The sequence below is a fragment of the Talpa europaea genome, assembly GCF_964194135.1.
Source record: "Talpa europaea genome assembly, chromosome: 12".
In the NCBI taxonomy this organism is placed as follows: Eukaryota; Metazoa; Chordata; class Mammalia; order Eulipotyphla; family Talpidae; genus Talpa; species Talpa europaea.
Window position 1 is genome coordinate 33708020 of NC_140079.1, and position 26937 is coordinate 33734956.

The window sequence follows — 26937 nt, forward strand, 5'->3', positions numbered from 1 at the left end:
CCAGACACCCCACACTGAGATTCTGGCTCTGCCACTCAACCGCAGCGTGACCTCCTTTTCATGACTGCATTTGGTTCTCAGCATTAAAATCACCTCAGAGATACTGAATCTAATATAATTTCTTCCCCTTTCTCATAGAATTCATTTCATTTTTCATGGACCATCTCATAATTTGAAAAAGTTCACATGTGTTATTTTTTGTTTTATTGTTTAGTAAGTCTCTTCATCTATAATCTGTAAGTTCCATGAGAACAGAGATAACTTCTGCCTCCCTTGTATCCCACACATATAGCTCATTTGTATACCGTGTGTTTGTTTGTAGTACTTGCTTCCATGTCTTTGAATTAATATTCAGCAATTTGATTTCCATCTTAAATAAATAATTACTGTGTGCTTGATGTATGCCAAACTCAAATTAGTCACTAGAGAACAGCAGAGAATCAGAGAAACTTATGGAACTTGTATCCTCTTTCTAGTGAAATAGGATAGAACTGTATCATTTCCACTGATTTAAGAAATTGTTAAAATTTCTTTAAATTGTTGTAATTGTTAAAAAGCAAATAAATAAAGGAAATGAGATAAATTGATAGGAAAGTATTTTTGGAGAAGTGATACAAAAGATTTTGTGAGAAGGTATATTAGTGAAGATATGAAAGATGGGAAGGAGCAAGCAACTAAATTAAAATATGAATGAATAATGTTTCAGGAAGGGGCTTCTATGAATACAAAGCTCTAAGAGGAAATGAACTTTTTTTTGTTCCTTTACGTGGAAAAGAAAGAGGCTAGTGGAGTGGGTTGAGTAAGAAAAGTGAAGGAAAGGATGTGAACAGAATGAATGCTACTGTCAGGAACTGATAATTTGAGGGCTACTCATAGTTATTTGATATGTTTGCTGTGTTCTCTCCTCTCCCCGCTTCCTGTTTTTTCCTCCCTCCTGTGTGTGCAGAAAAAGTCATTGGCTTCTCTTTTCCCTCAGTGGTGTCTTGAGGTCATTGAGACAGTATATCCGTTTGGATTTTGATTTCTTTTACTTTGTCTCCAAACCCTTCTTTTTCTTCTCTTTCTTTTCCTCCATGCTTTATCAAAAAGGTAAATGAAAAAAAATTTTTTTTTTAAAGGAAAAAGCCACTTTTAAACTAATTGTGTTAATTTTTCTAATTTTTTTCTCAGACCTTTATATAAGACATTTTTGTATTTATGACATTATATATAAGTATTTCATTCCCTACATTTAAAAATAAAGTTAAGAATATCAGACAGAAAGTAACACTAAGTCTTCCTACAGTGCCTTAGAAGTTTGGGGTTTTTCAATGATCTCTTTTCTCCTAGTGCACAAGGAAGACAGGTTGGGTGCAGAGAAGCACATAGTTGTTATGTGTACCCACCTTTTGTTAACCTCCTATTTCAAATTCCACAGTGGGCATTTGTTACTTCACTGGTCAGAAGAAACCGTTGATCAGTAAAGAGACATTTCCCTTTCTTCAAGGTGTTCTTACTCATATATTCCTTTTTACCTTTCTTCTCAATTTTTCTCCTGTAGGGAAAGTCACATTTTTTTGTTTGTCATTTCTATTAAACACTTGTTTGCCTTCAACTTGCTGAGAGTTCATTGGTCACTTCTCTTTTGGACTAGTATTTCCATTCTATTATCATTTTAAAACTATTTGTAGCTCTCCTTTCTCCTTTACTATGTCATCTTTGCTCTAAACTCTACCATCCAGCTTTAGCCTTTAATCTATGAATATTTTAATACAGAAATATTTGAAATAATTGATTAGAAGCAATTTTATCCACTTCCTACAATCACTGCCTGCGTATCCATCATCTGTAGTTAATAGGTTATTTAACTAATCTGAATAAACAATAGCAAATTGTAGTTATTACCTGAGTTAATCATATGTGATTATTAGTTTCTGTGGGGACTTAGCCTTAAAGTGGAAATAATAGACAGTATTTCAATGTCTTAAATCCAACTGTGTGAATGAATCTATTACTGCCACTCAGCAGAGTTAGTCTAGTAAGTTTCTGGTCATCATCTATCCCTGCCTTCTCCTTCCTTTTCTTTAAATAAAAATCATCGCTACATCTCCTTGTCTTAACACTCCTTATTAAAAAAAAAAAAAAACAAAAAATGTTATTTTTTAGAACATCTTTAGACTTACGGAAAACTTGAGCAGATAGTACAGTTTCCTATACCCCACTCGTAGTTTTCTCTGGTGGTGTTACATTAGTGTAGTACATCTGTTAACATGAAAGAATCAGTACTGAGAATGTTTTTAATTGTGAGTATAGTTGTGATTTTGCCATAAATTTAGATAAATATCCTTATCTATTCCTACTTTGGCCTCTAAGCAAAATTTTCTGTTTGCATTATTTGTTAAATGAACAAATACTTATGCACAAAATATTTCTAACTCAAACCAAACAGAAAATAAGATCAAGCTCTTTTATAGAATACCATTTATAGTCTTTAAGAAAACATGCTTACTCACTACCTGCATACTAGTTATATTTTTAAAAAGACTGTGTGTAATAGAAAAATAGCATCCGTTTGTACGTAATATATGTAGGTATACAAATAAAGCTTATTCAGAGCAGTAAAATACAGGTGATTGCCTTTTATCTCTTAATTTTCTTACCCAATGAGAGACTGAAGGCCTAATTAATAGGTCTAAGTTAGATTTCTCTACCAGGGTGTGTGTCTTTTTATTTTTTAAAAAATTATATTATTTCAAAGCACATAGTTTCCTCAGATCAAGGATAAAGTGTCCTTGATTCTGCCCTACTCTAGGGTAAACTTAATTTTTGTTGTAGAACAGTTAAAATTGAGGCTTGTGCTCAATATTTCCAGTTTATTAAGAGTTATCCTTATGGCTTTCAAAATATTTTTAAAAAATTAAATATCTTTAAAAATATTACAGTAAAAAACACTGCTCATAACCAGCTGTGCCTTACTAATATTAGCCATGGGTCTCTATGAGGGGCTTTTTTTTGTTAGATCAGAATAAATGGCAAAAAACATTTCACCTTTGGATTTCTTCTCCCATAGGTTTATTTGTGTTTACCCAACTTCCGTTCTCTTACTGAAGGCCACTGCCTGATAGTCCCTTTGCAGCACCATCGAGCAGCTACCTTGTTGGATGAAGATATCTGGGAGGAAATTCAGGTTGGCACAATAATGCTCAAGAGCAGTTTTTGCAAACTATTATGATACCTTCCAACAGGTTCTATACTTTCATCTAGTGATTTTGCTTTCTGTACTCAATCATTTGAATAAATTTCCAGATCTGAACATCATGTTTATTCCTTTTTAATTTTTTTTGTATTCCATGTTTTGAAAACTTTGCTAAGTTATTAACTGAGAAAGTAATAATTGTTTTTACCTAAAAATATCAGCATGGAATTTCTAATCTGTTCTTATGTGGAATATGAGATACTCATTCTTACCACAGTAAAATAATAAATCACAACCAAAAGGAGAGATGTTTCAGATAATAAAAAAATAAATTATGAAGTGAGATGTTTATATTTAGCAGTTACAATATTGTCCTATGTCTGCTGCTGTGATTTTATTATCATATTTTTTCCTTAACACTTTTCCCTTCATAACCTGGCCCTAGGATTGAGGGGTTTGTTTTTATGGCTGATTCTTAAGAGATAGAAAAGGACTACATGGGTATAAGTGCTGCTCAATTACTTCAGGACCTCACTCATTATGATCATAAGAGGAAGGAAGAAAACTTTTGTTTTTCTAATGCTGGACATTTATAGTGAGGTGTGATAGGGATGCTTAGTTAGAAAAAGTGAGACTTGTAAGACTTCAGTATACTGCTGTTTGCATCATGATGATAAAGATGCTTAAAAAAGGAGATATTTTGACTCCAATTACTAATATTCAATCTCTTACCTGTAATCTTTAAATTTATACTGTATAAGTTATAGTTCATGCAGATTATACTAATATACCTATGACTAAGGAAGGGTAAGAGTATATACAAGTCGATTTTGTGTGAAAATTTGGCTTTTTTTTAGTAGTGGATGCCAGTACCAATAAAGTGGTAAGTGTGAAATTTGGTTTCAAAATTATTTTGAAACATTTCTGGAATGTCTTTTAAAATTTTTATATGTAAAACTTACTTAGAGCAAAATACAGTGCCAAAAAGATTTTAAGTAATATAGGGATCTAGTCTGTATCTTTTGTACTTTTATGAAAAATTAAGTATCTTTATGAAAAGCACTTAGGGGTATAAAGGAAAATTTATTTAATTCAACTGATATTGAGTACATGAATATAAAATAATTCAGGTATTGTGAAAAATAGAGATAAAATCTTTCTTTTTGCCTAAATATATGGTGTACCAGGTAATATTAACCAGAAGCATTATGGAAAATTGAGCGAGGGAAAAATATCATTCTTAGCCTGTGGCTGTAGTCCCAATTCCAGATGTAAATGTAAGAAATAATTAGGGAGACTTTTGGGAAATCTTGTTCCTCATACTTAGCACATCTAAAAACCTTGTATGTTAGATATGATTCAAGCATAAGGCAGCTGTGAAAGTTGGAGAAGAAATGGTAGACTGGCTAGGAGCCATAGGACCCAAGGAGTGACACAGTGGTGAGGTCTCTGAGTTTTCTTCTTGCCTTAACTATCCTAGACTTGGAACTGAAGAAACTCTTAACTTGCAAATATCAATGGGTGTAGACCAAAAAAACTACAACAGATAGCTGCTCTTCTGGGCAAAGAACCAGAAAGAAGCAGCCCTTCAAGACAGAAAATTTTTAGGCAGTAGCCACTCTTCTTTAACCCAAGGCAACAAAAACTATGACTCTACCCCCACCCATGCCTGCAAAGGCCAAATGGGAACTTAGCCCTCCTCTCTCAGCAGAGTGTATGTTACTAGGACCCCAACCCTAAGAGGGATGGTACCAGAGAAGAGCAAGTTGAGAGTCAGTTTTCTCATCCAGGTCAGGCAGTCCTGAGCCTGGCCTGTGTCTGTGGGTGTCAGTGGAACCTCAAGGTGTGCGGTCAAGAGGCCTTTCTTCCTCTCCTAGCCAGGAAGGTGTCCATGGAGGCCAAGGGAGTCAAGCAAAGAAGGATTATCCCCTATCCAGCAATAACAATTAGCCTCTCCCATTTTGGGGTGTAAAAGGCTCTGTGGGGAATTTGAACTTCTGTCTCTGTGTGCTAGTAACTTGACATGTCTCAGCCATGGTTTGATTGACTATCCAGGGAATTATGCTCAGTTTTAAGAAAACCAACCCAGAGTATTAAATGAGGCCATTTATGTAACATTCTTGAAATGTCAAAATTAAAGAAATGGAGAACAACTTAGTGGTTGCCAAGGTTTAAGGAGTGGGGGGGTGAGTGTGTTTATAAAAACTCAACAGCAGGGATTCTTATGTTGGAATTGCTCTGTATCTTAACTATATCAGTGTCATTATCCTATTGCAGTACTCTCTTACGGTTTTGTAAACTATCATTGAGGAAAATGGGTTAAGGGTACATGGGATCTCTCTGTACTTTTTCTACATGCAATCTATACCTCATAATAAAAAAGTTTAATTAGAAAGTTATAAATCGGAGACCTCGGATCAACATGGTGGCGAGGAAACGCTGCGAGTAAGACCTCCCATAAAAAAAAAGTTAATAGGGAGGAAAAGCAGCAGGTCCCTGTGAGAACTGGGACATGGAAGATAAACGGGTAACTCTGACAAACTGCCCGAAGAAGAAAGTTGCCATAAAAGAGGACTAGAAGGGAGGAAAGCTCAGAACCCTGCTACCCTCCCCCACCCACAAAGTTGGCACTCTCCGACCAACAGAAAGGAGGAAAAAAAACCCAGAAAACTAAAACAACCAACAAGAACAAACTACGCATCAAGAACAAACTACGTGGGACTGTGAGTGGAAAGGAACTATTTCAGCCGCCATACCCTGTGAACTGGAACTGTGGAGAACGTGCAGAAATCGATGGGGAGGTGAGCAAACAGCTCCAGATGCCATTAGAGAAAATCAAAGATTCCCCGGAGATCTACAAATAGCCCAAGTCCAGTCAGTAAGCTTGTGCGGAAAAGTAGCGAGCTTGAAAAGCATACGTGGATCATGGCTGCCCAGGTCCCGGCGCCTGCGACCTAGGCTTGTGGGGAGATGATCGGGAGCCCTCATTGAGGTGAATGTCTCTCACTGAGTAATCAGAAACCAGGCGCCTGGACATGGGAGCAGGGTGTAAAAGGTGACATTTCTACAGACACTGAACTGGGCCATAGTCTGCGTCCTGGACCTGAGGGCTTTGGAACTGAGACCTGGGGCATGAAATTCGGGTCATGGGATCCCCACAACAGTGGGGCACAGGGCAGACACAGCACCCCAACGCCATTGAGGTGCTCCACACCACCCCCACGCTATAACCCCAACCCATGGGGTAAAAAAAGTTCCCGAAGGACACTGGGAAAGATCTCTGGCGCCACCTAGCCGCCAGAAATAAATCACCAACCCCCTATAGTTGGAAACCAGAGATCCCAAAAACACCCTTGGGCTTTGAGAGAGGGTGGGCCACGCAAACAGGGATAAGGAGGGAAATAAGGCATGGAGCAAGACCCCATCCTGGAACAGAGAGCCAGGCACAGGAACTGGGGCATGGGACGCGCCATAGCAGCGAGCACTGCACAGGGTGATAGCCATCATTTTGGATCTGATAGCCCTGGAACTGAGACCTGGAGTGCAGAATTTGGAGCGTGGGATCCATACAGCTGTGGGCACACACCAGGTAAACACGGGGCAGACACAGCACCCTGCTTGAATAAGAGCCCCTGTGTTGAGGTGGTCCCCTCTGCCCCCCTCCACTACTCAGAGAACCACTGGGAAAAAGCACAGGTCAGCAAGTACAGGTCTTTGGCACCACCTCGTGACCAGAACTAAATCACCAACTAGTTGATTCCCTGTTGGAACTGAGTAACTACAAAGGGAGGGAACTGTAAGGGACAGAGCCCAGCAACACAGCATCAACACCCTGGTGGAGTTTTGGCCTAGCAGTGCTGGTCTCAGTCTGGTAAACAGTTTCCGACACCCCTAAAGGAGCACTCCAAAAAGATGCCCTCAACACCAGTGGCAGAAGGTCCCAAAACATAGAACTAATTAGAAAGCAAACAACAGGGAGAAGAAAAAATATAAATAACCAAGCAAGCCAGCAGGAGGACACACCACAAAAAGAAATTCAGTCACCAGAGCTCAACAATGACATGGAAGAACTTGGCCTATCAGATAGAGAATTAATAATCATCCAGATTAAAAAGCGAAAGAAAATGAAAAGGAAAAAAAAAATGATTTGAGACAAATAATCACTGAACTGAAGAATGAAATTGAGACCTTAAGAAAGGAAAGAAAAGAAATGCAGGAGATAAAAAGATTACTAGAGGAGATAAAGAACTCTGGGAAAAGCAATAAAAACAGATCCATGAAATGGAAGAATAGGTCAGTACTATCGAAGATACAGAAATAAAAAGAGCCAAAAGAGAAAAGGAGAGAGAAGTGCAAATGAAGCAGTGCATGGAGACTCTAAGACAATTATCAGACTCCATGAAGACAGGAAATGTAAGAGTTATAGGCATTCCAGAAGGTGAGGAGAGAGACAAAGGAACTGAGAAATTATTCAAGGAGATAATTGAAGAAAACTTCCCAAGCATGAAAAAGGAAATGAATATAGACATACAAGAAGCAAGATGAACTCCCAATGAGCACAATGAAAAGAAAACTACAGCAAGACATATAACAGTAAAGCTTGCAAGACAAGGAAAAAATAATGAAAATAGCAAGAGGGAAGAAACAGATAACTTATAAAGGAAAACCAATCAGGTTAACTTCAGACTTCTCTGAAGAAATATTACGGGCAAGAAGAGAATGGAGTAATATATTCAGCCAACTTCAAGACAGCAAATGCCAACCAAGAATACTTGACCCTGCAAAGCTCTCCTTCCTCTACAAAGAAAAAATATGGACCTTCTTGACAAACAGAAACTCCAGAAATTCATTACAACTAAACCCCCACTCCAAAAAATTCTACAAGAAGTCCTAAAGCCAAAACCAACTGAGGAATGAACAAGAAGAACAGAATAAAGCAAGGAATAAAATCACAAAAAAGACAAACAAAATGGCAAATACAGATGCCAACATATCAGTATTAACTCTAAATGTAAATGGATCAAACTCATCAACAAAAAGACAGAGAGTAGCAGGCTGCATTAAAAAACAAAATCCATCCTTCTGCTGTCTCCAGGAAACACATTTAACCACAAAAGGTGAACACAGACTGAAAGTAAAAGGTTGGAAAACAATCCTACTAGCAAATGGACCAAAAAAGAAGTCAGGAACAGCCATACTTATATCAGATGAAACAGACTTCAAATTAAAAAAGGTAAAAAGAGACATAGGCGGGCGCTCCATTATGATCAAGGGGACAATACATCAGGAAGATATAACACTCATCAACATATACTCACCAAATGAAGAGGCACCAAAATATATTAGACAATTATTATCAGCTCTGAAAACAGACATTAAAGAAAATACATATATAGTGGGAGACTTCAACACCCCACTCTCACCAATGGACAGATCAACAAGACAAAAAATAAACAAAGACCCTAGAGCCCTAAATAACAACATAGAACTCATGGACTTAACAGACACCTGTAGGACACTGTACCCAAAAAAATCCAACTACACATTTTTCTCAAGAGCACATGGATCATTCTCCAGAATTGATCAAAACTGTGCCACAAGACAAACATCAACAGATACATGAAGATGAAATTATTCCAACTATCTTCTCTGATCATAAAGGCATCAAGCTAAAAATAAACATGAAAAGAAAACAAGGAACCCTCCCACTTCATGGAGATTGAAATCCACACTACTGGAAGACCACTGGACTAATGAGGACATCAAAGAAGAAATTTAAAAATACTTTGAGCTCAATGACAAAGAGGACACCACTTTCCAGAATGTATGGGATGCAGCACAAGCAGTATAAGAGGAAAATATATAGCAATACAGGCTCACATCAACAAACAAGAAAGAACTCAAAGAAACAACGTAATCTCATATCTCAAAGAACTGGAAAAAGAAAAACAAAAAAACCCTAAAACCAGTAGAAAAAAGGAAATAATAAAAATCAAAGCAGAAATAAATGAATTAGAAATTAAAAAAACAATCCAAAAGATCAGTGAAACCAAAAGTTGGTTCTTTGAAAAAATAAACAAAATAGACAAACCTCTAGCAAGGCCCACAAAGAAAAAATGAGAGAATACTCACATAAATAGGGTTATAAACGAAAGAGGAGAAATCACAACAGACTCAGTAGAAATCAAAAGAATAATCAGGGCCTCCCCTGGTGGCGCAGCGGTTGAGCGCTGGGCTGCGAAGCTGTCCTCAGCCTCTGCAGTGCCAGTTCAATCCCCGGCCACTGGGTGAGGGTCCCACATGGCGCGCAGACCTCTCCTGCTGCCTGCTGCTCCCCTTGGCAGTGTGCTTCATCAGTCTGTCTTTTGTGCTCTCTGCTCTGGCTCTGGTGAATTCTCTCACCCTCCCGCGCTTCTGACTGTACCCAGTGCTCATATAAATAAATAAATAAATCTTTAAAAAAAAAAGAATAATCAGAGATTACTGTGAACACTTATACGCAAGCAAATTCAACAACCTAGAAGAGATGGACAAATTCCTAGAACAATATAATCACCCAAAGCTGGACAAAGAAGAAATGGAACTAAACAGACCAATTATAAGCAGCGAAATTGAAGCAGTAATCAAAGCACTCCCCCAAAACAAAAGCCCAGGCCCAGACGGCTTCACAAATGAATTCTACCAAATGTTCAGCAGTGAATTAGTACCTATCCTACAAAAACTCTTTCAAAAAATTGAAAAAGAAGGAATACTACGAAATACATTCTACAAAGCCAACATTACACTAATACCAAAACCCAATGAAGACGGCACAAAAAAAGAAAATTACAGGACAATCTCCCTAATGAACACTGATGCAAAAATCCTCAACAAAATCTTTGCTAACAGAACCCAACAATGTATCCATAAGATAATTCACCACGACCAAGTAGGATTTATTCCAGGGACACCAGGATGGTTCAACTTCCGAAAATCAATCAATGTAATGCAACACATCAACAAAAAGAAATATAAAAACCATGTGATAATATCAAGATGCTGGGAAAGCTTTCAACAAAGTACAACACCTATTTATGATAAAGGCCCTTGAAATTCTCTGGATACAAGGAACATACCTTAACATCATAAAGGCCATATATGACAAGCCCACAGCCAATTTCATTCTCCATGGTGAAAAGCTGAAAGCATTCCCTTTAAGATCTGGAAAAAGACAAGGATGTCTACTCTCACCACTGCTTTTCAACATAATACTGGAAGTCCTAGCCAAAGCAATAAGACAAGAGAAAGACATCCAAGGAATCCAAATAGGCAAGGAAGAAGTCAAACTATCACTATTTGTGGACGATATGATAATATACATAGAGAACCCCAAAAACTCCACAGAAAAACTAATTCAACTAGTCAATCAGTTTAGTAAAGTGGCAGGATACAAAATCAACACACAAAAATCAGTAGCCTTCCTATAAACAAACAATAAATCTGAAGAAGAAGAAATCAAGAAAACCATCCCTTTTATTATTGAAACAAAAAAAATCAAATACTTGGGAATAAATCTAACAAAAGAAGTAAAGGACCTATACAAAGAAAAGTATAAAACACTGTTAAAGAAAATAGAAGTAGACACAAAGAAATGGAAAGACATCCCCTGCTTATGGATTGGAAGAATTAACATGATCAAAATGGCCATCCTACCAAAAGAAATCTAGAGATTCAATGCTATTCCAATTAAAATTTCAATGTCATTCTTTAAAGAAATAGAAAAAGTATTGATGAAATTCATGTGGAGCCACCAAAGCCCCAAATAGCCAAAACCCTCCTGAAAAAAAAAAAGAAGGGAATGGAGGCATCACTAGCCCAGATTTCAAACTATTCTACAAAGCCATAATAATCAAAACTGCATGGTATTGGAACCAGAACAAACACACGGACCAATGGAACTGAATAGACATCGCAGAAATAAACCCACAGATTAATGGTCAACTAATATTTGACAAAGGAGCCAAGAATATGCACTGCAGCAAAGAAAGTTTGTTCAATAAATGGTGCTGGGAAAACTGGGTCGCTACATGCAAAAGAATGAAACTTGACTACTACCTCACACCTTGCACAAAAACCAACTCAAAATGGATTAAAGAACTAGACATAAGACCTGAAACCATAAAATATATAGAAGGAAGTATAGGCAAAACACTACATGACATGCACCTCAAAGACATCTTTACAGACACATCACCCAAAGCAGTGATAGTGAAGACAAAGATCAACAGCTGGGACTATATCAAATTAAAGAGCTTCTGCATAGCAAAAGAGACAGTAACCAAAACAAAGAGAAACCCCACCAACTGGGAGAAAAGTTTTGCACCCAACCCTAATGATAAAGGACTGATCACAAAAATCTACAAAGAGCTGATGAGACTCAACAACAATAAAGAAAATAATCCAGTCAAAAAATGGGCAGAAGAGCTAAAAAGAAACTTCTCTGAAGAGGAAATGCAAATGGCCAACAGGCATATGAAAAAATGTTCAACATCACTTGTAATCAGGGAAATGCAAATCCAAACTGCAATGAGATACCATCTCACACCAGTGAGAATGGCACATATTTAAAAAACTAGCAACAACAAATGTTGGTGAGGATGTGGAGAAAAAGGAACTCTCCTGCACTGCTGGTGGGCGTGCAAACTGGTCCACCCATTATGGAAAGCTGTGTGGAGATTTCTGGACCTACTAAACATAGAGCTTCCATATGATCCAGCAATTCCACTCCTAGGTATTTACCCAAAGGACACAGAAACATTAATTCCAAAGAGCACCTGCACCCCTAGGTTTATAGCAGCACAATTTACAATAGCTAAGCTTTGGAAACAACCCAAATGCCCAAAAGTAGATGACTGGATCAGGAAGATGTGGTACATATACACCATGGAATATTACTCAGCAATCAAAAAAGATAAACACATGCCATTTGCAGCAACATGGATGGAGCTGGAAGGGATCATGCTCAGCGAAATAAGCCAGAAAGAAAAAGAATAATACCGGATGGTCTCACTCATAGCAGGAATTTAGAAAACCTAAATAAGGGACCAGGAAAAAGAATAACTATAAGTTAGGCAAGTATACTTGCAAAACACTGTGCAAGGACAAGTTTGAATTTAGAAGTCTTAGGCAGCTTGGAGGTCCACACAGTGATGTGGGGAGAGTGACTTCTGGCCTCAGCCTGCAGCCTGCTTGCCTGACTTCTAACCCCTGGCTTCATCCTGTATGACTGGATGTCCTGTGAGAGCATGGGGATATGCTCTACCGCATATGTCAGTCTAGCCACCCTTGGCAAACAAATGATCCTCAAGCCTCGGATGTAAAATAAGTAAGAATAATGAAATAAATAAGGATTTTATAACAATGCTTAGCTATTTGGAAAAAGAGAATTCTTTTCAACTTTAAGTACATTTGACTTTCATACACTAGAAACTGACTGCCTCTATGTGAAATAGCGAACTTCTTGAATATACAATGTTACAAGTTAAAGGCCAGCAGTACCCACAAGGGAACCAGCACATGAGATGCTGTGATAGTAAAAAACAACAATTAGAAGTGAATTCGTCCGCTCTATTACTGAATTTAAGGATGCCCACATACTTCGAGTACCTTTTTGTGACCTGTGGATACTCTTCTGTGATTTTATTGTCAGTTCTCTCCATTTTAATACCAAAATTTGATTTTTACCTCTTTTCTGATTTTAGTTTACCAGAATCATGTACAGTATGTTTCAGTTTCTTAAAATAATATTGCTTAAGTATATGAACTTGTGGATTTAGAAAGTAAAGTAACTGTAAGGTAACATTTTAGTGTTCAGAAATTGTTTACTATTTGTCTTCTATTTTAAAGGGACTTACTGTGCTTTTATATATATATATATATATATATATATATATATATATATATTTTGGAACTCCTCTAAGTGCTTTACTTTGGATCTCCTCTAAATGCTTTATTTACCTAGCTCTTTTTCTTTCGTCAGATGTTCAGAAGATCTTTGGTAAAGATGTTTGAAGATAAAGAATTGGACTGTGTTTTTTTAGAAACTAACCTGAGCATGAAGAAACAGTATCATATGGTCTATGAATGCATTCCTCTCCCCAAGGAAGTGGGTGACATGGCTCCCATCTATTTTAAGGTATTTATAGTCTTTATATGCATACATATTTTTTTCTACAGTGCTGTTTTATGAGTACAACTCTCTTGTATTTTTTCTCCCACATATTTACAAAGAAACAAATTGAAGTACAAAAAAATTCTGCTGTAGCATAAAAAAAATACTTCTGTAGCATAAAATTTAGAATTTTGATCTTTAGAAAGCATGCATATTTATCAATATAGATAAACTATCAAATGAGTATTTATAATTTCTATTTTTTTTTCATTTCTCTAATGAAATTAAGGTTTTACCCTGAAATATTTTTAAGTCAAATTTATAATCATAACTCTTGAAAACTTGTCATTGAAATTCACTGGAGCCAAAAATAGTTACATGCAAGCAGTATAAATTTTAGTTGGTGGAGTAAATTATTGCTGTAGATTTTCGTATTCAATAACACATCATGATATTTATAAAAGGAAACTAATATATAACTATGACATGTATTTTAGTATATCTAATAAATGACTAGAGTTCTTACCCTAAATTGTTATTATATTCAAACACTCTTTACTAACTAGAGTGTGCTTGATATAATGATATAATTTGTAGACTAATATAAATGTATTAATGTAGCATCATATGTGATTTACTAGTGCAATGAAAAAGAAAGGTAATGTTTTGTGGTGTAGGAAGCTTGTGAAGTGGTATAGGAAGACTTGCACATGCAATATTTAAACAGAATGGGGATGATAAAAATCTAAAATGCGCGGTAAATCTCAATAAAAAGGATTATAAGAGCTGTTAAGGTTTATGAGGTGGTAAAAACATCTGCCTTCTCTCTGGTAATTTTTTAAATAATCAAATGATTTGGGTTCAAGAATTATGCTATTAAAGTATAGGTAGATAAGTTAATTCTCAGACCCATGCCAGTCTTATGTTAAGCAAAATCTCTCAACTGAGATTATTCTCTTTTCATTGATTTTGTGTGTGTGTGTGTGTGTGTGCTTCCTTAGTAAAGTCTTAGGTGATTGTGACTAGAGGTCATTGGGAGGGCACACTGTACAACAGACAGTCTTAATGTATTTCAAATCATCTCTGAGCAGAGTGGTGTATTGTTTTTTGTTCCTATGCTAAATATTTTATATGATAATTTAAAGATGAATTTATTTGCTTTGGCTTCAATTTTATATGAATTGCTAACAAAGTGTTAACACACGTAATCCATACTTTTATATGGCAGTATATCTAATATATTTTAATGTGCTTATTTTACTGTTTATTTCATCTTTAAAGTACCTTATTACCATAAAAGAACTTGTATAGCAAAAGAAATGGAGAGAAATGGAGGCATCATGTTATCTAACTTTAAGTTATACTATAAAGCAGTGGTGATTACAGGAATATGATATTGGCATAAAAAGAGACACATGGATCAATGGAACCGAATTGAAAGCTCAGAAATAAATCCATGTACATATCAATACTTAATTTATGATAAAGTAGCCCTGACCATACAATGGGGAAAACTGGAAGGCCACGTATACAAGAATGAATTTGGCCACTATTAAGTCCAGGCACAAAAACAGATTCCAAATGGACTAAGATTTATATAAGACTTGCAACAATAAAATATATAGAAGAAAATGTTGGCGATATGTTTTATGATATCAATGATAAAGATATTTTTGGAGAGTCAACAGCTATGGCAAGGGAAATAAGCAAAAATAATCAGTGGGATTATCATATACTAATGAACTTTTTGCACAGCAAAGGAAAATGTAAGTAGATTAAAAAGACATCTTACTAAATGGGAGAAAATATTTACACATTTCACAACTGACAAGGGGTTAATATCCAAGATATTCTAAAAATGTATTTGATTTAATAATAAGTAAATGAAACAATCTGATTAATAAATGGGCAGCAGATCTGAACAGACAGTGCACCAAAGAGGATACCAGAAGGCTAATAGACAACATGGGAAAATGTTTATCGTGACTTTTAATAAAGGGAACGCAAGTTAAAACCACAATGAAATATCATCTCACATCCATGAGAATGGCACAAGTTAAAAAGACCCTCAATAAGAAGTGCTGGAGGGGATGTGATGAAAGAGGAGCCATATTACACTGTTAGTGAAATGTAAAGTAGATCAACAGTTATTTTGGAAAGTGATCCAGATTTACCTTAAAAAATAAAAATGGAGGGCCTCCCCTGGTGGCTCAGCGTTTAAGCGCTGGGCTGCAAGGCTGCCTGCAGCCTCTGCAGCACCGGTTCGTTCCCCGGCCGCCGGCGAGGGTTCCACCAAAAAAAATAAATAAAATAAAAAAAAATAAATAAAAACGGAAATAATATGATTCAGCAGTCCTACTCCTGGGTGTTTCTCCAAAGAATGTGAAACCATCAATTCAAAAGCCAAATGCTCTGCAATGTTTATTGCAGTATTATTTATAGTAGCTAAAACGTGGAAGTAACCTAACCGTGCACTTATAGAAGATTGGATCAAGAAGATGTGGGCTGTCCACACTATATAATACTCTTCATCCATAAAGAGAGACAAAATGCTGCCATTTAAGCAAAATGGCAGGAATTCAAGGAAATCATGGCAGTAAAGTAAATCAGAAAGACAAAGGCAAATATTGGATATTTACATAGCAGATGATTTGACAAACTAAAATACTTATGGAAATGTATGGTCATTAATAAACAAAGTGAGGTTTCTGCAGTTAAGAGGGTGGTGGGGGGCCTCCCCAGTGGTGCAGCGGTTGAGCGCTGCCCGTGGCCTCTGCAGCACCGGTTCGATCCCCGGCTGCTCCCCTGCCACCGGAGGAGGGTCCCACAAGGCGCGCAGACCTCTCCTGCCGCCCGCTGCTCCCCTCAGCAGTGTACTTTGGTCCTTCTGCCTGCTCTGCTCCCCGCTCTGGCTCTGGTGAATTCTTTCACCCTCCCGCGCTACTGACTGTACCCAGTGCATGTATAAACAAAAACAAACAAACAAATAAATAAATAAAAACATGCCTCTATTAAAAAAAAAAAAGAGGGTGGTGGGGGAGGGATACATTCAAAGGGAATATAAAGAGTGGTGGGGAAAAGTTGCTTTATTAATAATGATACTGTACAAAAATGAGATTGTTTTGTACATATCATCCTGAATTTTTTTTCAATTAAATATTTTGTTGCTGTGAGTGCTAGTCATTGCTTAGTGTAAAGAGTCCTGTAATTCCAATTCTGTGTATTTTTTTCTCTCCTGAGTTTTCCTTCATTGCTACATGGCCAGAAATAGTCCAAGTAGTTGGTTGCAAGAAAGCATATAAATGATTTTATATGCGTATATTTCTGTGAACTGTTTTATTCATAAATTATATTCAGTATTTGATCTTTTAAAGGGTTGTTTTGTAATGTTTCAGGCTAACGTCAGTACAAAGTTAAGAATGAGTAACATAATACTATCCTGGCTAAAGATAGAACTTCAAAAAAAATCAAGAAATTTCAAGAAGTTAAAATCATAACACATTCAAAATAATGACCGACCATGGATAATTTACTCTGTTTATTTTTTTAACTGTTTCTTTATATTTGCTGATATATTTTTATGGCTATTTCTTAGAAAGCCATAATGGAATCTGATGAAGAGTGGTCTATGAACAAGAAATTGATTGATCTCTCGTCAAAAGACATCAGAAAGTCAGTAAGTATCATTTCATTTTCTTTTTTTTTTTTTTTAAAGATTTATTTATTTATACAAGAACCAGGGTACAGGCCAGATGCGAGAGGGTGAGAGGATTAACCAGAGACAGAGCGGGGAACAGAACAGGTAGACAGATCAAATACACTGCTGAGGGGAGCAGCGGGCGAGTCTGCTGCAACATGTGGGACCCTCGCATGCCGGCTGGGATCGAACCAGCATTGAAGAGGCTGCAGACAGCTTCACAGCGCTGCGCTCAACTGCCTGCACCACCAGGGGGAGGCCTTCATTTAATTTTCTAATGTAAGAAATTATCCTAGTGTGCAGGATCTTTTAGTTCTACATCTTACTTGAGAAAGCAAGTGACCATTTGAGTGACCAAAGGTGAAGTGACTAATTTTGCAATTAAAGAAGAAATTTTTTTGTATCCTACCTTATTTGCTTAGATGCAAATGTTTATTTGTTCACATGCTTATTTGAATGTTTGTTTCAGAGCTTCTGGTCCTCTGTCAGTGTTACCCAGACTCTAATTGGTTACCAGATTCTGCCATTAGGCTCTGTTCCTCAGCCTTGGGGGGAAGTAGGGAGAGTGACCTTCTTGATACTGAAATTGTAATGAGAGAAACATTTTCCTAGAGGCTTGAATTTGAATTTGGAGCTCTTTCTTTTTTTAAAAAAGATTAATTTTTTATGCATATGAGAACTGGGGTGTAAGCCAGAGGTGCTGTGGGGGGTGGAGGGGGGGTGAGAGGATTCACCAGAGAGAGTGGGGAGCAGAACATACAGATCTACTGAAATACACTGTTGAGGGGAGCAGTGGGGGAGGCAGGAGCAGTCTGCTGTGCCATGTGGGTTGCTCCCTGCTCAGCAAGGGATCAAACTCATGCTGCAGTGGCTGGTGATAGCTTGATAGTGCTCTGTTTAACCCCTGTACCACCACAGAGGCCCTGGAGCCCTTTCTTACTTCTGCAAAGTTTCTCTGTTCCTTGAAAGAGTAGTGGAGGTTGAGTATGATTTCATTATTCTTTGGGGGATTTTTCTAACCATGTTTTATAGTTAATCTTAAGTTGCAGCTCAACTTTTAGACACAAGTTAAGCATAAGCTACATACTTTGGTTCTGATTTCTCTCTTATCTAGAAATATAAATTAAGTGGAATGGAGATATAATAGAGCTGAGATTCCTTAGTTTTTCCATTCTAAAAGTAACTTTAGAGGGCCTCCCTGGTGGCACAAGGGGTTAAGACACAACCCTTGAAGCTGTCGCATCCACTGCAGCACGAGTTCACTCCCTGGCCAGCTAGGGAGCAACCCACATGGTGCAGACCTCTCTTGTCTTGCCCACTGCTCCCCTCAGCAGTGTATTTCAGTCAGTCTGCCTGTTCTGTTCTCTACTCTGTCTCTGGTGAATCCTCTCACCTGCCCGCCACCTCTGACCTGTACCCCAGTTCTTGTATGCATAAATAAATTAAAAAAAAATAAAAAAATAAAAGTAACTTTAGAATGTATGTGTAAATATATTCTACAAATGTTCACTGAGTTCCATGTGTTGATCAGTCCCTGTTCTAGATGCTTTCTGTACATAGTTGAACAGAATAGAGAAGCTCTCTGACTCTATAGAGCTTACATTCTAATGTAGGGTTGGGAACTCAGTCCTTGTGATAAAACCCAGCCAGCTGCCTGTGTAAATGAAGTTTCAGTGGAACACAGTCACACCTTTTTATTTAAATATTTTCTTTGACTGCTTTCATGCCGCAGGGGAGATTTGAGAGTTGCAGATAGGGTCTTTGTGATCCTCTAAGCCCTAAATACTTACTTAAATTAAAACTTTTATAAGTTGAGTTTGTTGACTCCTGATCTGATAGATGTCACTAGAATATTTCCTTCCTTTTCCTTCTTTTGGAAAGTCAGACTTGTGATACATGTGATAAGATTTCTTATTGGGGCCTCCCCTGGTGGCACAGCAATTGAGCGCTTGGTTGTGAGGCTGCCCACAGCCTCTGCAGCGCCAGTTCGATCCCCGGCCACTAGTGAGGTCCCACAAAAAAAGAAAAAATATTTCTTATTACATTTATTATATCCCAGTCAAAAGATTCAAATTTCATTACATTATTGGAGGTACTCTTACTCAAAGGTAAAACATTCTCTACAATTCTGTTTCCTTGTTTGTGAGTTGGGCCAAATAACATATTAAACCCACACCCCCACCTCCAATTTTCTCTTCTCCTTGATGAGCTTATAGAAAAAAGTATCTAATATTAATATATTTTAATCCCTGAGTTTTTGCTTCTAATACAATAATTTCCAATGCCATTAAACATTCTTTTAGAACATGATTTTAATGGACACCAAAAATATTTGAAAGTAGAAATTTTAAAAGAGTGCATTTACTATCCTGTATATTTAGTCTTTTTTTCTGGTAAAGCATCTAGTGACTGTTGTGGATTTTTTTTTTCAAATTCTGGGTAAGTACCTGAATTAAGAACCTATGATGGGGGTTAATATTTTAATTTAACTAATATGGAAAATAAGAAAGAAATGGGAATCTTGATTGTACATTCAGCTTTGAAGTATTTCAAACCTAACAACAATCACCTGAGGCATCACAGAGTGTTTCTGGGACTAGTTGAGAGACACTGTAGATGGGAGTGGGCCAAAGGACCTCGGGAGGGCTGTGTCACCTTCAGGGTTCAGTGATTTTATGGGTAGAATTTTGGTGAGAACCTGAGTATAAGAATAATTCAGAGAAGGTCACTTTTTAGGTTAACAAGCTTTCCAGTGGCTTTAAAATGATAGAAGTGTTTCTGAGCACAAAGTGAACAACTTTGAGTTATTCAACTTTTGTTTGTTTTTTGACTGAAAGAGTCATTATGCTTCTTTAAAATCTCTGTGTCCTTGGTAGTTTCATAAAGTATTTCCTTTGTTGAGGGTAAGCTGATTTTATTTTTCACAGCAGATTCATAACTTTTATTAGAAATTCATATATTTACAATTCTTCATGATTTTTTATTTGTGGGTTTTTTTTTCCCCCTTGGTGTGTTGAGTATAAGTTTCTTTTATAAGATGCACATGGTGTTTAGTTCCTCTGGGTCTTTTGATTTCTTTGTAATGTTGTATAAAGTTCCTAGAAATAGACAAAGGCAACAGATCTGAATGTTTGTTGCTGCTAATTTGCATGGCATTAAATGGATGTAAGAAAAGTAGCTGTGGGCCTCCCCTGGTGGCGCTGTGGGTTGAGCACTGCGCTGTGAGGCTGACTGCAGCCTCTGCAGCGCGGGTTCGATTCCCTGCCAGCCAGGGAGAAACCCTATGGCATGGCAGATTTCTCCTGCCTCACCCACTGCTCCCCTCAGCAGTGTCCTCGGTCCGTCTACCTGTTGTATTCCCCTCTCTCTCTGGTGAATTCTCTCACAGTCCCGTGCCTCTGACCTGTACCCCCTTTCTTGTATAAACAAATAAATCTTAAAAAAAAGTAGCCATTTTTTCACATTATTTCATTGAGGTTTCATGATCTTTGAAGTTTTGTGAATTCTTCCTGAACTTTTAAATATAGTGCTTTTAAGTTTAAATTTTGTGATAACTGTAGCACCTGAGAAGCATCCAACAACACATTTAGGGACCAATTTTTAAAATTAAGCAAAGTTCATTGCAAATTTAGGTGTACTAAAGGCTTTCAGACTCAGGGAAAGTTACAGGATGTTTGGAGAGACATCTGGAATATCAAGGCAAAAGGGAAAAGAAAGTGCTAAATGCACAAACACTTTGATACTAGAGTCATTGCAGTTCCGACTGACTGACCCCTCCTCTCAAAAGACTGCAGGTTTTACCTTTTGCATCCAGAGAACAAGGAAGCTTGACGTAGCAATTGCTTCTTGTGTCAAGTCATGGTATATTCATTGTGCCATCTTGGCAGTTGTGCCAAGATGTTTTGGCACAATTGTGTTGGCAGTTGTGTTTTGGCACAATTGTGTTGGCAAATTGACATTTTGGCAGTTATGCCAAAAACAAGATTGTTAACTCTTGTTCAACATAGATTGTTTCCTAAAGCTTCTGTAACAAATCACCACAAACTAAGTGGTTAAAACCACACAGACTTCTTATATTACTGAAGGTCACAAGTACAAAATGGGTTTAACTGGGCCAAAATCAAAAGGTTGGCCAGCTTTCATTCCTTCTAGAAGTTCTAGAGGAGAATCCATCCTCTCGCCTTTTCTACAAAAAGCACCTGTGTCCCAAGACGTGTGACCTCTTCCTTCATCTTGAAAGCCAATAGTGTAGGATCTTCCAAATCTTTCTCTGACTTTGAACCTTCTCTCTCTTATCTGTGTGATTACATTGGGCCCAGTTGGATAACGCAGGGCATTCTCCCCATTTCAAGTTCCATTACTTAATTGCACCTACAAGTCCCTTTTGCTATGTAGAGTAACATTTTCATGGCAAATAAGGAATTAGTGTATTGACATATTTAGGGGACCATTGTTCTGCCCTATGCTATATGAAACAGATAGAAGGTGGCTCAGGCACTGTCATCACAAATTGCTTTCTCAAGTTTTCTTCCCCTTGAAGGTGCTGTCCTTTAGTGGATGTAGTTCTTTGTTTTAGCCATTCAAATTCATTGTCACACATGATGTTCTATTTCAGGAAACAGAAATACTCTTGTGGAACCTGTGTGTCCTTTTTTTCTTTGACCACCTGGGTTTTCACAAAGCACCATTGTATGGGAAACAGAAAAGAAAATTCCATTTGAATGATCTTCTCTGTTCCCTGCACAGGGCTGTGCACTTTATATACATCTTCCTATTTGATCCTCACAGCAAACCCCTGAGCTCTTCATATTTGCTATGAGACTCAGATGCATTAAATAACTTGCCTAATGTTAACGTTATAAGAATCAAACCTGTGATTAGAGTCTTCTCTGTCTTTTTATTTTTCCTAATTATCTAGTCATACATGTCTACCATATTAATATATAAAAATTTAAAAAAATAAAGTCACAAAACAGTAATTCATTTCTCTTCATTTTTTTTGTTATGTACTGTTTTGTAAATGATTTTTTTAATGTATGCTTTTCCTATAACATGAATAACTTTATAAGCCCTGATTTTAATATGAGGACATATGATTTATGTAATTGATAAAGCAAGATTTTATGCCCTTTTCTAGTCAAGGTAGAATTCAAAGTATTTTGTATTTGTGTGTGTGTGGGGGGGAGAGGGTAAGATGATACTAATCCTGTAGATATTTTGAAATAAAGTCAAAAAAATTATGGTTGTTCAGGTTTAGTTTATCTTTGAAAAATAAATAATAATAAAGTTGCAGGTATATTTCAACAAAATTTGAAGTTTCTGCATTGTAAGGAAAATATAGGAACGCATATCCTTATTGTCTATGTAGTGAGAGGAAAATCATTCTACTGTCTATATTTTTTTAAAAAGTATCACTTTTCTCCAAAGACAGGAAAGTAATTGATTTTGATTATAATTGCTCAATATTATAAAGAGCTATTGGGCTCAAAAACTACCAAATGAAATGGTTTACTTAGAATGTTAGGTCATTGCTGAATGACCTAAATTGCTTAATCTCTGGAATTGGAAATTCTTTGTGTACTAGTTTATCTCATTTATCTTATCTAGGTAAGCTTAATTACTGTCATGTCAAGGAGCAGGGAGAAGGATTAAGCATAGCTTTCTGATTTCTTGTATTTATGTGTGATTTACCTGTTTATCTAGGTACCCAGAGGCTTACCTTACTTCTCAGTGAATTTTGGTCTCCAAGGAGGATTCGCCCATGTCATTGAAGATCAACACAAATTCCCTCATTACTTTGGAAAGGTACGTTCACAAATTTAATGCACTTCCATGGTGTTGTTGGGAGCTCCCATTCAATGCTTACAGTGACTGTCCTGAGGATAACATTGCTTTACTTTTAGAGATGAAGAAAGTGAGCTACGTAGAACTTAACAGAACTTGTTCAGGTTCAAGTGCTATGTGTTGTAAGTGAGAAAACCAGAGGTCCGTATGTTCTTGATCGAACTAGAGAACAAATGATTTTATTTCTTCAGGTAGACCTAAACAATTGTAGTCTAAGAAGAATATATGACTCATTTTACACAAAATGTAATCAGTTTCTGAGCAGATACTAGAGTCTAGGTCTTTCCATTACCAGCAAGTCCTTTCCATTAGTACAGGTTGCCTTTCATGGTCCTTACATTTAAGGCCTACTGAGTATCTGGAAAGTATTTGTTAGTGTCAGGAACTGGAATGAAATGAATATTGCAACCAAAGCAGTCAAAAAAGTCTGGGTAATAAAGATCTAGAGGTAAACTTTTCATCTGCTGCAGCTTAGGTCTTTCAGTCTTTATTCCATCTAAGTTAGAGGTGCCTTGATGAGTTCTGCCTGGGGTACCCAGCAGGTTTGGATTCACAACTTTCTATGCTGTTGTCCTTAAAGGGTTATTAACCTGAGATGCCCAACTCACATGCATCTTTGAACTGTTGACATATCTTACAGTTGCTGGAGATATTGTCTGAATATTTTTTCTGAAATTAACTAGAAAGAAATTTATTTCCATTGCTCTGTTATTCTATAAAGTTTTATAACTGAAGACTCTCAATTTCAAATTTTTTTTTTAAAAACTTGATTTTAGTGAACACAAGGTAAGTAATGTAGCCACTGTTTTTACTTTTGTAAATTTAATTGGGACATTGACTCCCTCAAATATTTTGCACGTTAAGTTTCATAAGATGTGCTTTTATGAACATTGATATTTTATAAAGAAATTATTAGGTTCTCTTATATAAGTGAAGCTTTCTTAAAGTATGTTGCTTACTTGGCCAATGCTAAGAAACTCTCACACTAAATATAAATTTGCCCCATTTATCTTGACACCTTCTGTGAACTGCTCTCTGTGCTTGCTGCTTTATGTCCCTTTCTCAATGAAAGAGTTTCCCTTTTCCTGCAACTTTTTTATCCAACAAATGCAACTGAAAATGATTATTTTAAATTTGGAATTAATATATGTTAATATAGTAATTTGAATTCAGTGTATTTGAACATCCTCACAGAAAACTATTTAGTATTATATTTAGTAGTAAAATAAACAGACATATTTCCATTTCTGTTTTCAGTATTTACACATATAGGTGTTTGTATTTTTCTTTAAAAGGAAATCATTGGTGGGATGCTGGATATAGAGCCAAGACTTTGGAGGAAAGGGATCCGAGAAAGCTTCGAGGATCAGAGGAAGAAGGCACTGCAGTTTGCTCAGTGGTGGAAACCATTTGACTTCACCAGAAGTAAAAACTGTTGAGTCAGACAATTCAATTTTTATTTCCTTTCCAAAGTCCTGTCAATTTTATTTCCATTGCACCAAAGTAGCCACTGCCCTATGGCAGAGGGAGAGTGCTGGTCTCTGTCCAAGGCAGCTGTGCTTCATTCCAGCTCCTGAGGATGCCTTGCAATAGCTGTGGGGTAAGGTGGGCTGCAGTGGGTACCTGCTCACGTTCCTGTTCTGTACCTTTATCTTGGCATGGTGAACTACTCCTCTGATATATGGAAAGACTTTTCTGAAGGAACTAGAAATATAACAGATCATTTGTTCAGAGAGAAGTGGGTTCAAAGTTAAGTTGATTGACTGGCTACTTGTATGTTGTTTAAATTAAGATTAGGCCTATTTGGTGATAATTAGTTTCTTTCCATAACATTTTTTAGAAGAACCCTTCACTTTTTACCAGTCATCTTGTGTACCACTGATCTTTTTATTAAGAAAAAAATTGTCCCAAATGTAATAAAGAATTACATGAAGTGTAACATGTTCATGATTTGCATTTATTTCTGGATTTTTAAATAGTGTTTTTGAATTTTGGTAATTTAAAAAGTGCCTCAACACAGGTTTTGTCATTTGTGATCTGTATGAGAGTTAATAGTTTTACACAAATCATTTCAAGGTTGTATTGGTTATTACAAAATCTTTGGTAATCATGTTATAGAGCAACCCCGATATTAAACGGGTTCCTGGCTGTGGGTCCTCACCCGCGCGCTTTAAAGGGACTTATGAATACTCTACTACAGACACACGCCAAAGGGTTAATAAAAGGTTTATTTACAAGAGAAAAGGAAATAAGGAAAATGTACAACTCAGGGAGAAAATAGGGAAATAAAGTCTTTAATGCGTCCTACCCGATCCGACGACCTGGAAACCCAAAGTCACTCTCAGAGCTGGCCGGACGCTACTGCTGGCCAAAAGCCCAAAAATGGAGAGCCCCCAAAGCCCACGTGTCTGCCTTTTGTATCCACCTGGCTGCTTAACCCCACCCTCAGGTCCCAGCCACCTTCCCTTTGGTGGTGATGGGATTTGGAGTTCCCGTGTCTTTGGCTTTGACCTGGGGTGGGGGTGGAGTCCACAAAGCCTATATGGAATTTGCTTTGGGACATCCTTTTTCCCCTAACAATCAGAGCATTCAGAATGTCAGGAGTATATTTCTTGTCCTCCGATTAATCTAAGGTTCTTCAATTTTCTTTGTTCTTACTTGGTGTCAAGAGAAAAACCACATATGTACTTACATGATATGGCTGTGGTCTGAGAGAAAGGTATTTTTGGTACCTCTTTTTCCAAAAAGGTGATGGTTTTTTGGGAGCTGAACCTTGACATTTTGTGATTAAATGTTGAACACTTAGAATCATACTCTAGAGAACTCATAATGCTATGTAGTTATTTTTATTTTTTTAAAGATTTATTTATTTATTTATATAAGCACTGGGTACAGTCAGAAGCGTGGGAAGGTGAGAGAATTCACCTGAGCCAGAGCAGGGAACAGAACAGACAGACCAACAAAGTACATTGCTGAAAAGAGCAGCGGGCCTGGCAGGAGAGGTCTGCGCACCATGTGGGACCCTCGCCAGCTACCAGGATTCAAACCGGCACTGCAGAGGCTGTGGGCAGCTTCGCAGCCCAGAGCTCAACCACTGTGCCACATGGGAGGCCCTTTGTAGTTATTTTTAATATTAATATCACATTTCTTTAGTTTGTTATAAAAGCAGATTCTTTTGTTCCATCAATAGTTTTCAAATTTCTCTTATAAGTTGAAATGTAATGGTTCAGTTTCTCAGTATTTGCAAATGGCATTTGAGCATATTTATCAAATCTATACTTAATAGTTTTTTTTTATTAGTATTTTCAAATTCTTTTGGTTCTCCTGCAAAGTCTTAAAGCAATCTCTTGTTTATTCAGTCAGTGAGTTAACAAATGTTTGCTTGCAGTGGATTTTGTTACATGCTGGTAGTGCAGAAATAAAAAATTTCCCTATTTTAGATTATTTTGCAGTTTAGTAGAGAAAGAGACATGTACATAAATAATCACAGCACAGTATATTTTCTAAAGTGAGACATGTGCCTAGTATATTTGGCTATACCACTACTACGCTACTACTATACCACTACTACACTTTGTCTGATGACCTTGTTTCCTGTTCCTCTGAGAAAACAGAACCAAGTAGAAAGGGCATTCCACCACAGCTCTCAGTGTGCCTTCACAGTTACCCAGGCGCTCTACTTCTCTTGTCAGCTGATGAATTACTCTTATCTGAGGCCAATCTGCTCACTTTGGTACTGGAATCCATTCTTTCTTACCTACTCAGCAGCCCCTGTTTCCTCTGTACTGCTAGATTTCCCCCCTCTATGAGATTATGCCTGGTAGCACACAAAACCTTATATCAGCAACAAACTGGGACATCATGTCCCCCCTCCAGCCATTTCTTTTCATCAGTTGACAGCAAAGCTCATTAAAAACAAAACATTTTTCGGGCTTCCCCTGGTGGCGCAGTGGTTGAGTGCTGGGCTGCGAAGCTGCCCACAGCCTCTGTAGCACCAGTTCGATTCCCGGCCGCCAGAGAGGGTCCCACATGGCGCGACAGACCTCTCCTGCCGCATCCGCTGCTCCCCTC

General features: G+C 37.3%; 1 protein-coding gene across 1 annotated transcript in view; it reads left to right on the top strand.

The window, feature by feature from the left end:
• CWF19L2 (CWF19 like cell cycle control factor 2) overlaps positions 1–24437 on the top strand; it is a 122178-nt gene extending 97741 nt beyond the window's left edge. Inside the window, exons 14-18 of the mRNA XM_084249679.1 lie at positions 3050–3166; positions 13194–13349; positions 16921–17001; positions 22726–22827; positions 24162–24437. Of these exons, the coding sequence (XP_084105805.1) occupies positions 3050–3166; positions 13194–13349; positions 16921–17001; positions 22726–22827; positions 24162–24305 (600 nt within the window). The 3' untranslated portion in view covers positions 24306–24437. The remainder of the gene's footprint in view (positions 1–3049; positions 3167–13193; positions 13350–16920; positions 17002–22725; positions 22828–24161) is intronic.
• The last annotated feature ends 2500 nt before the right edge of the window (positions 24438–26937 follow it).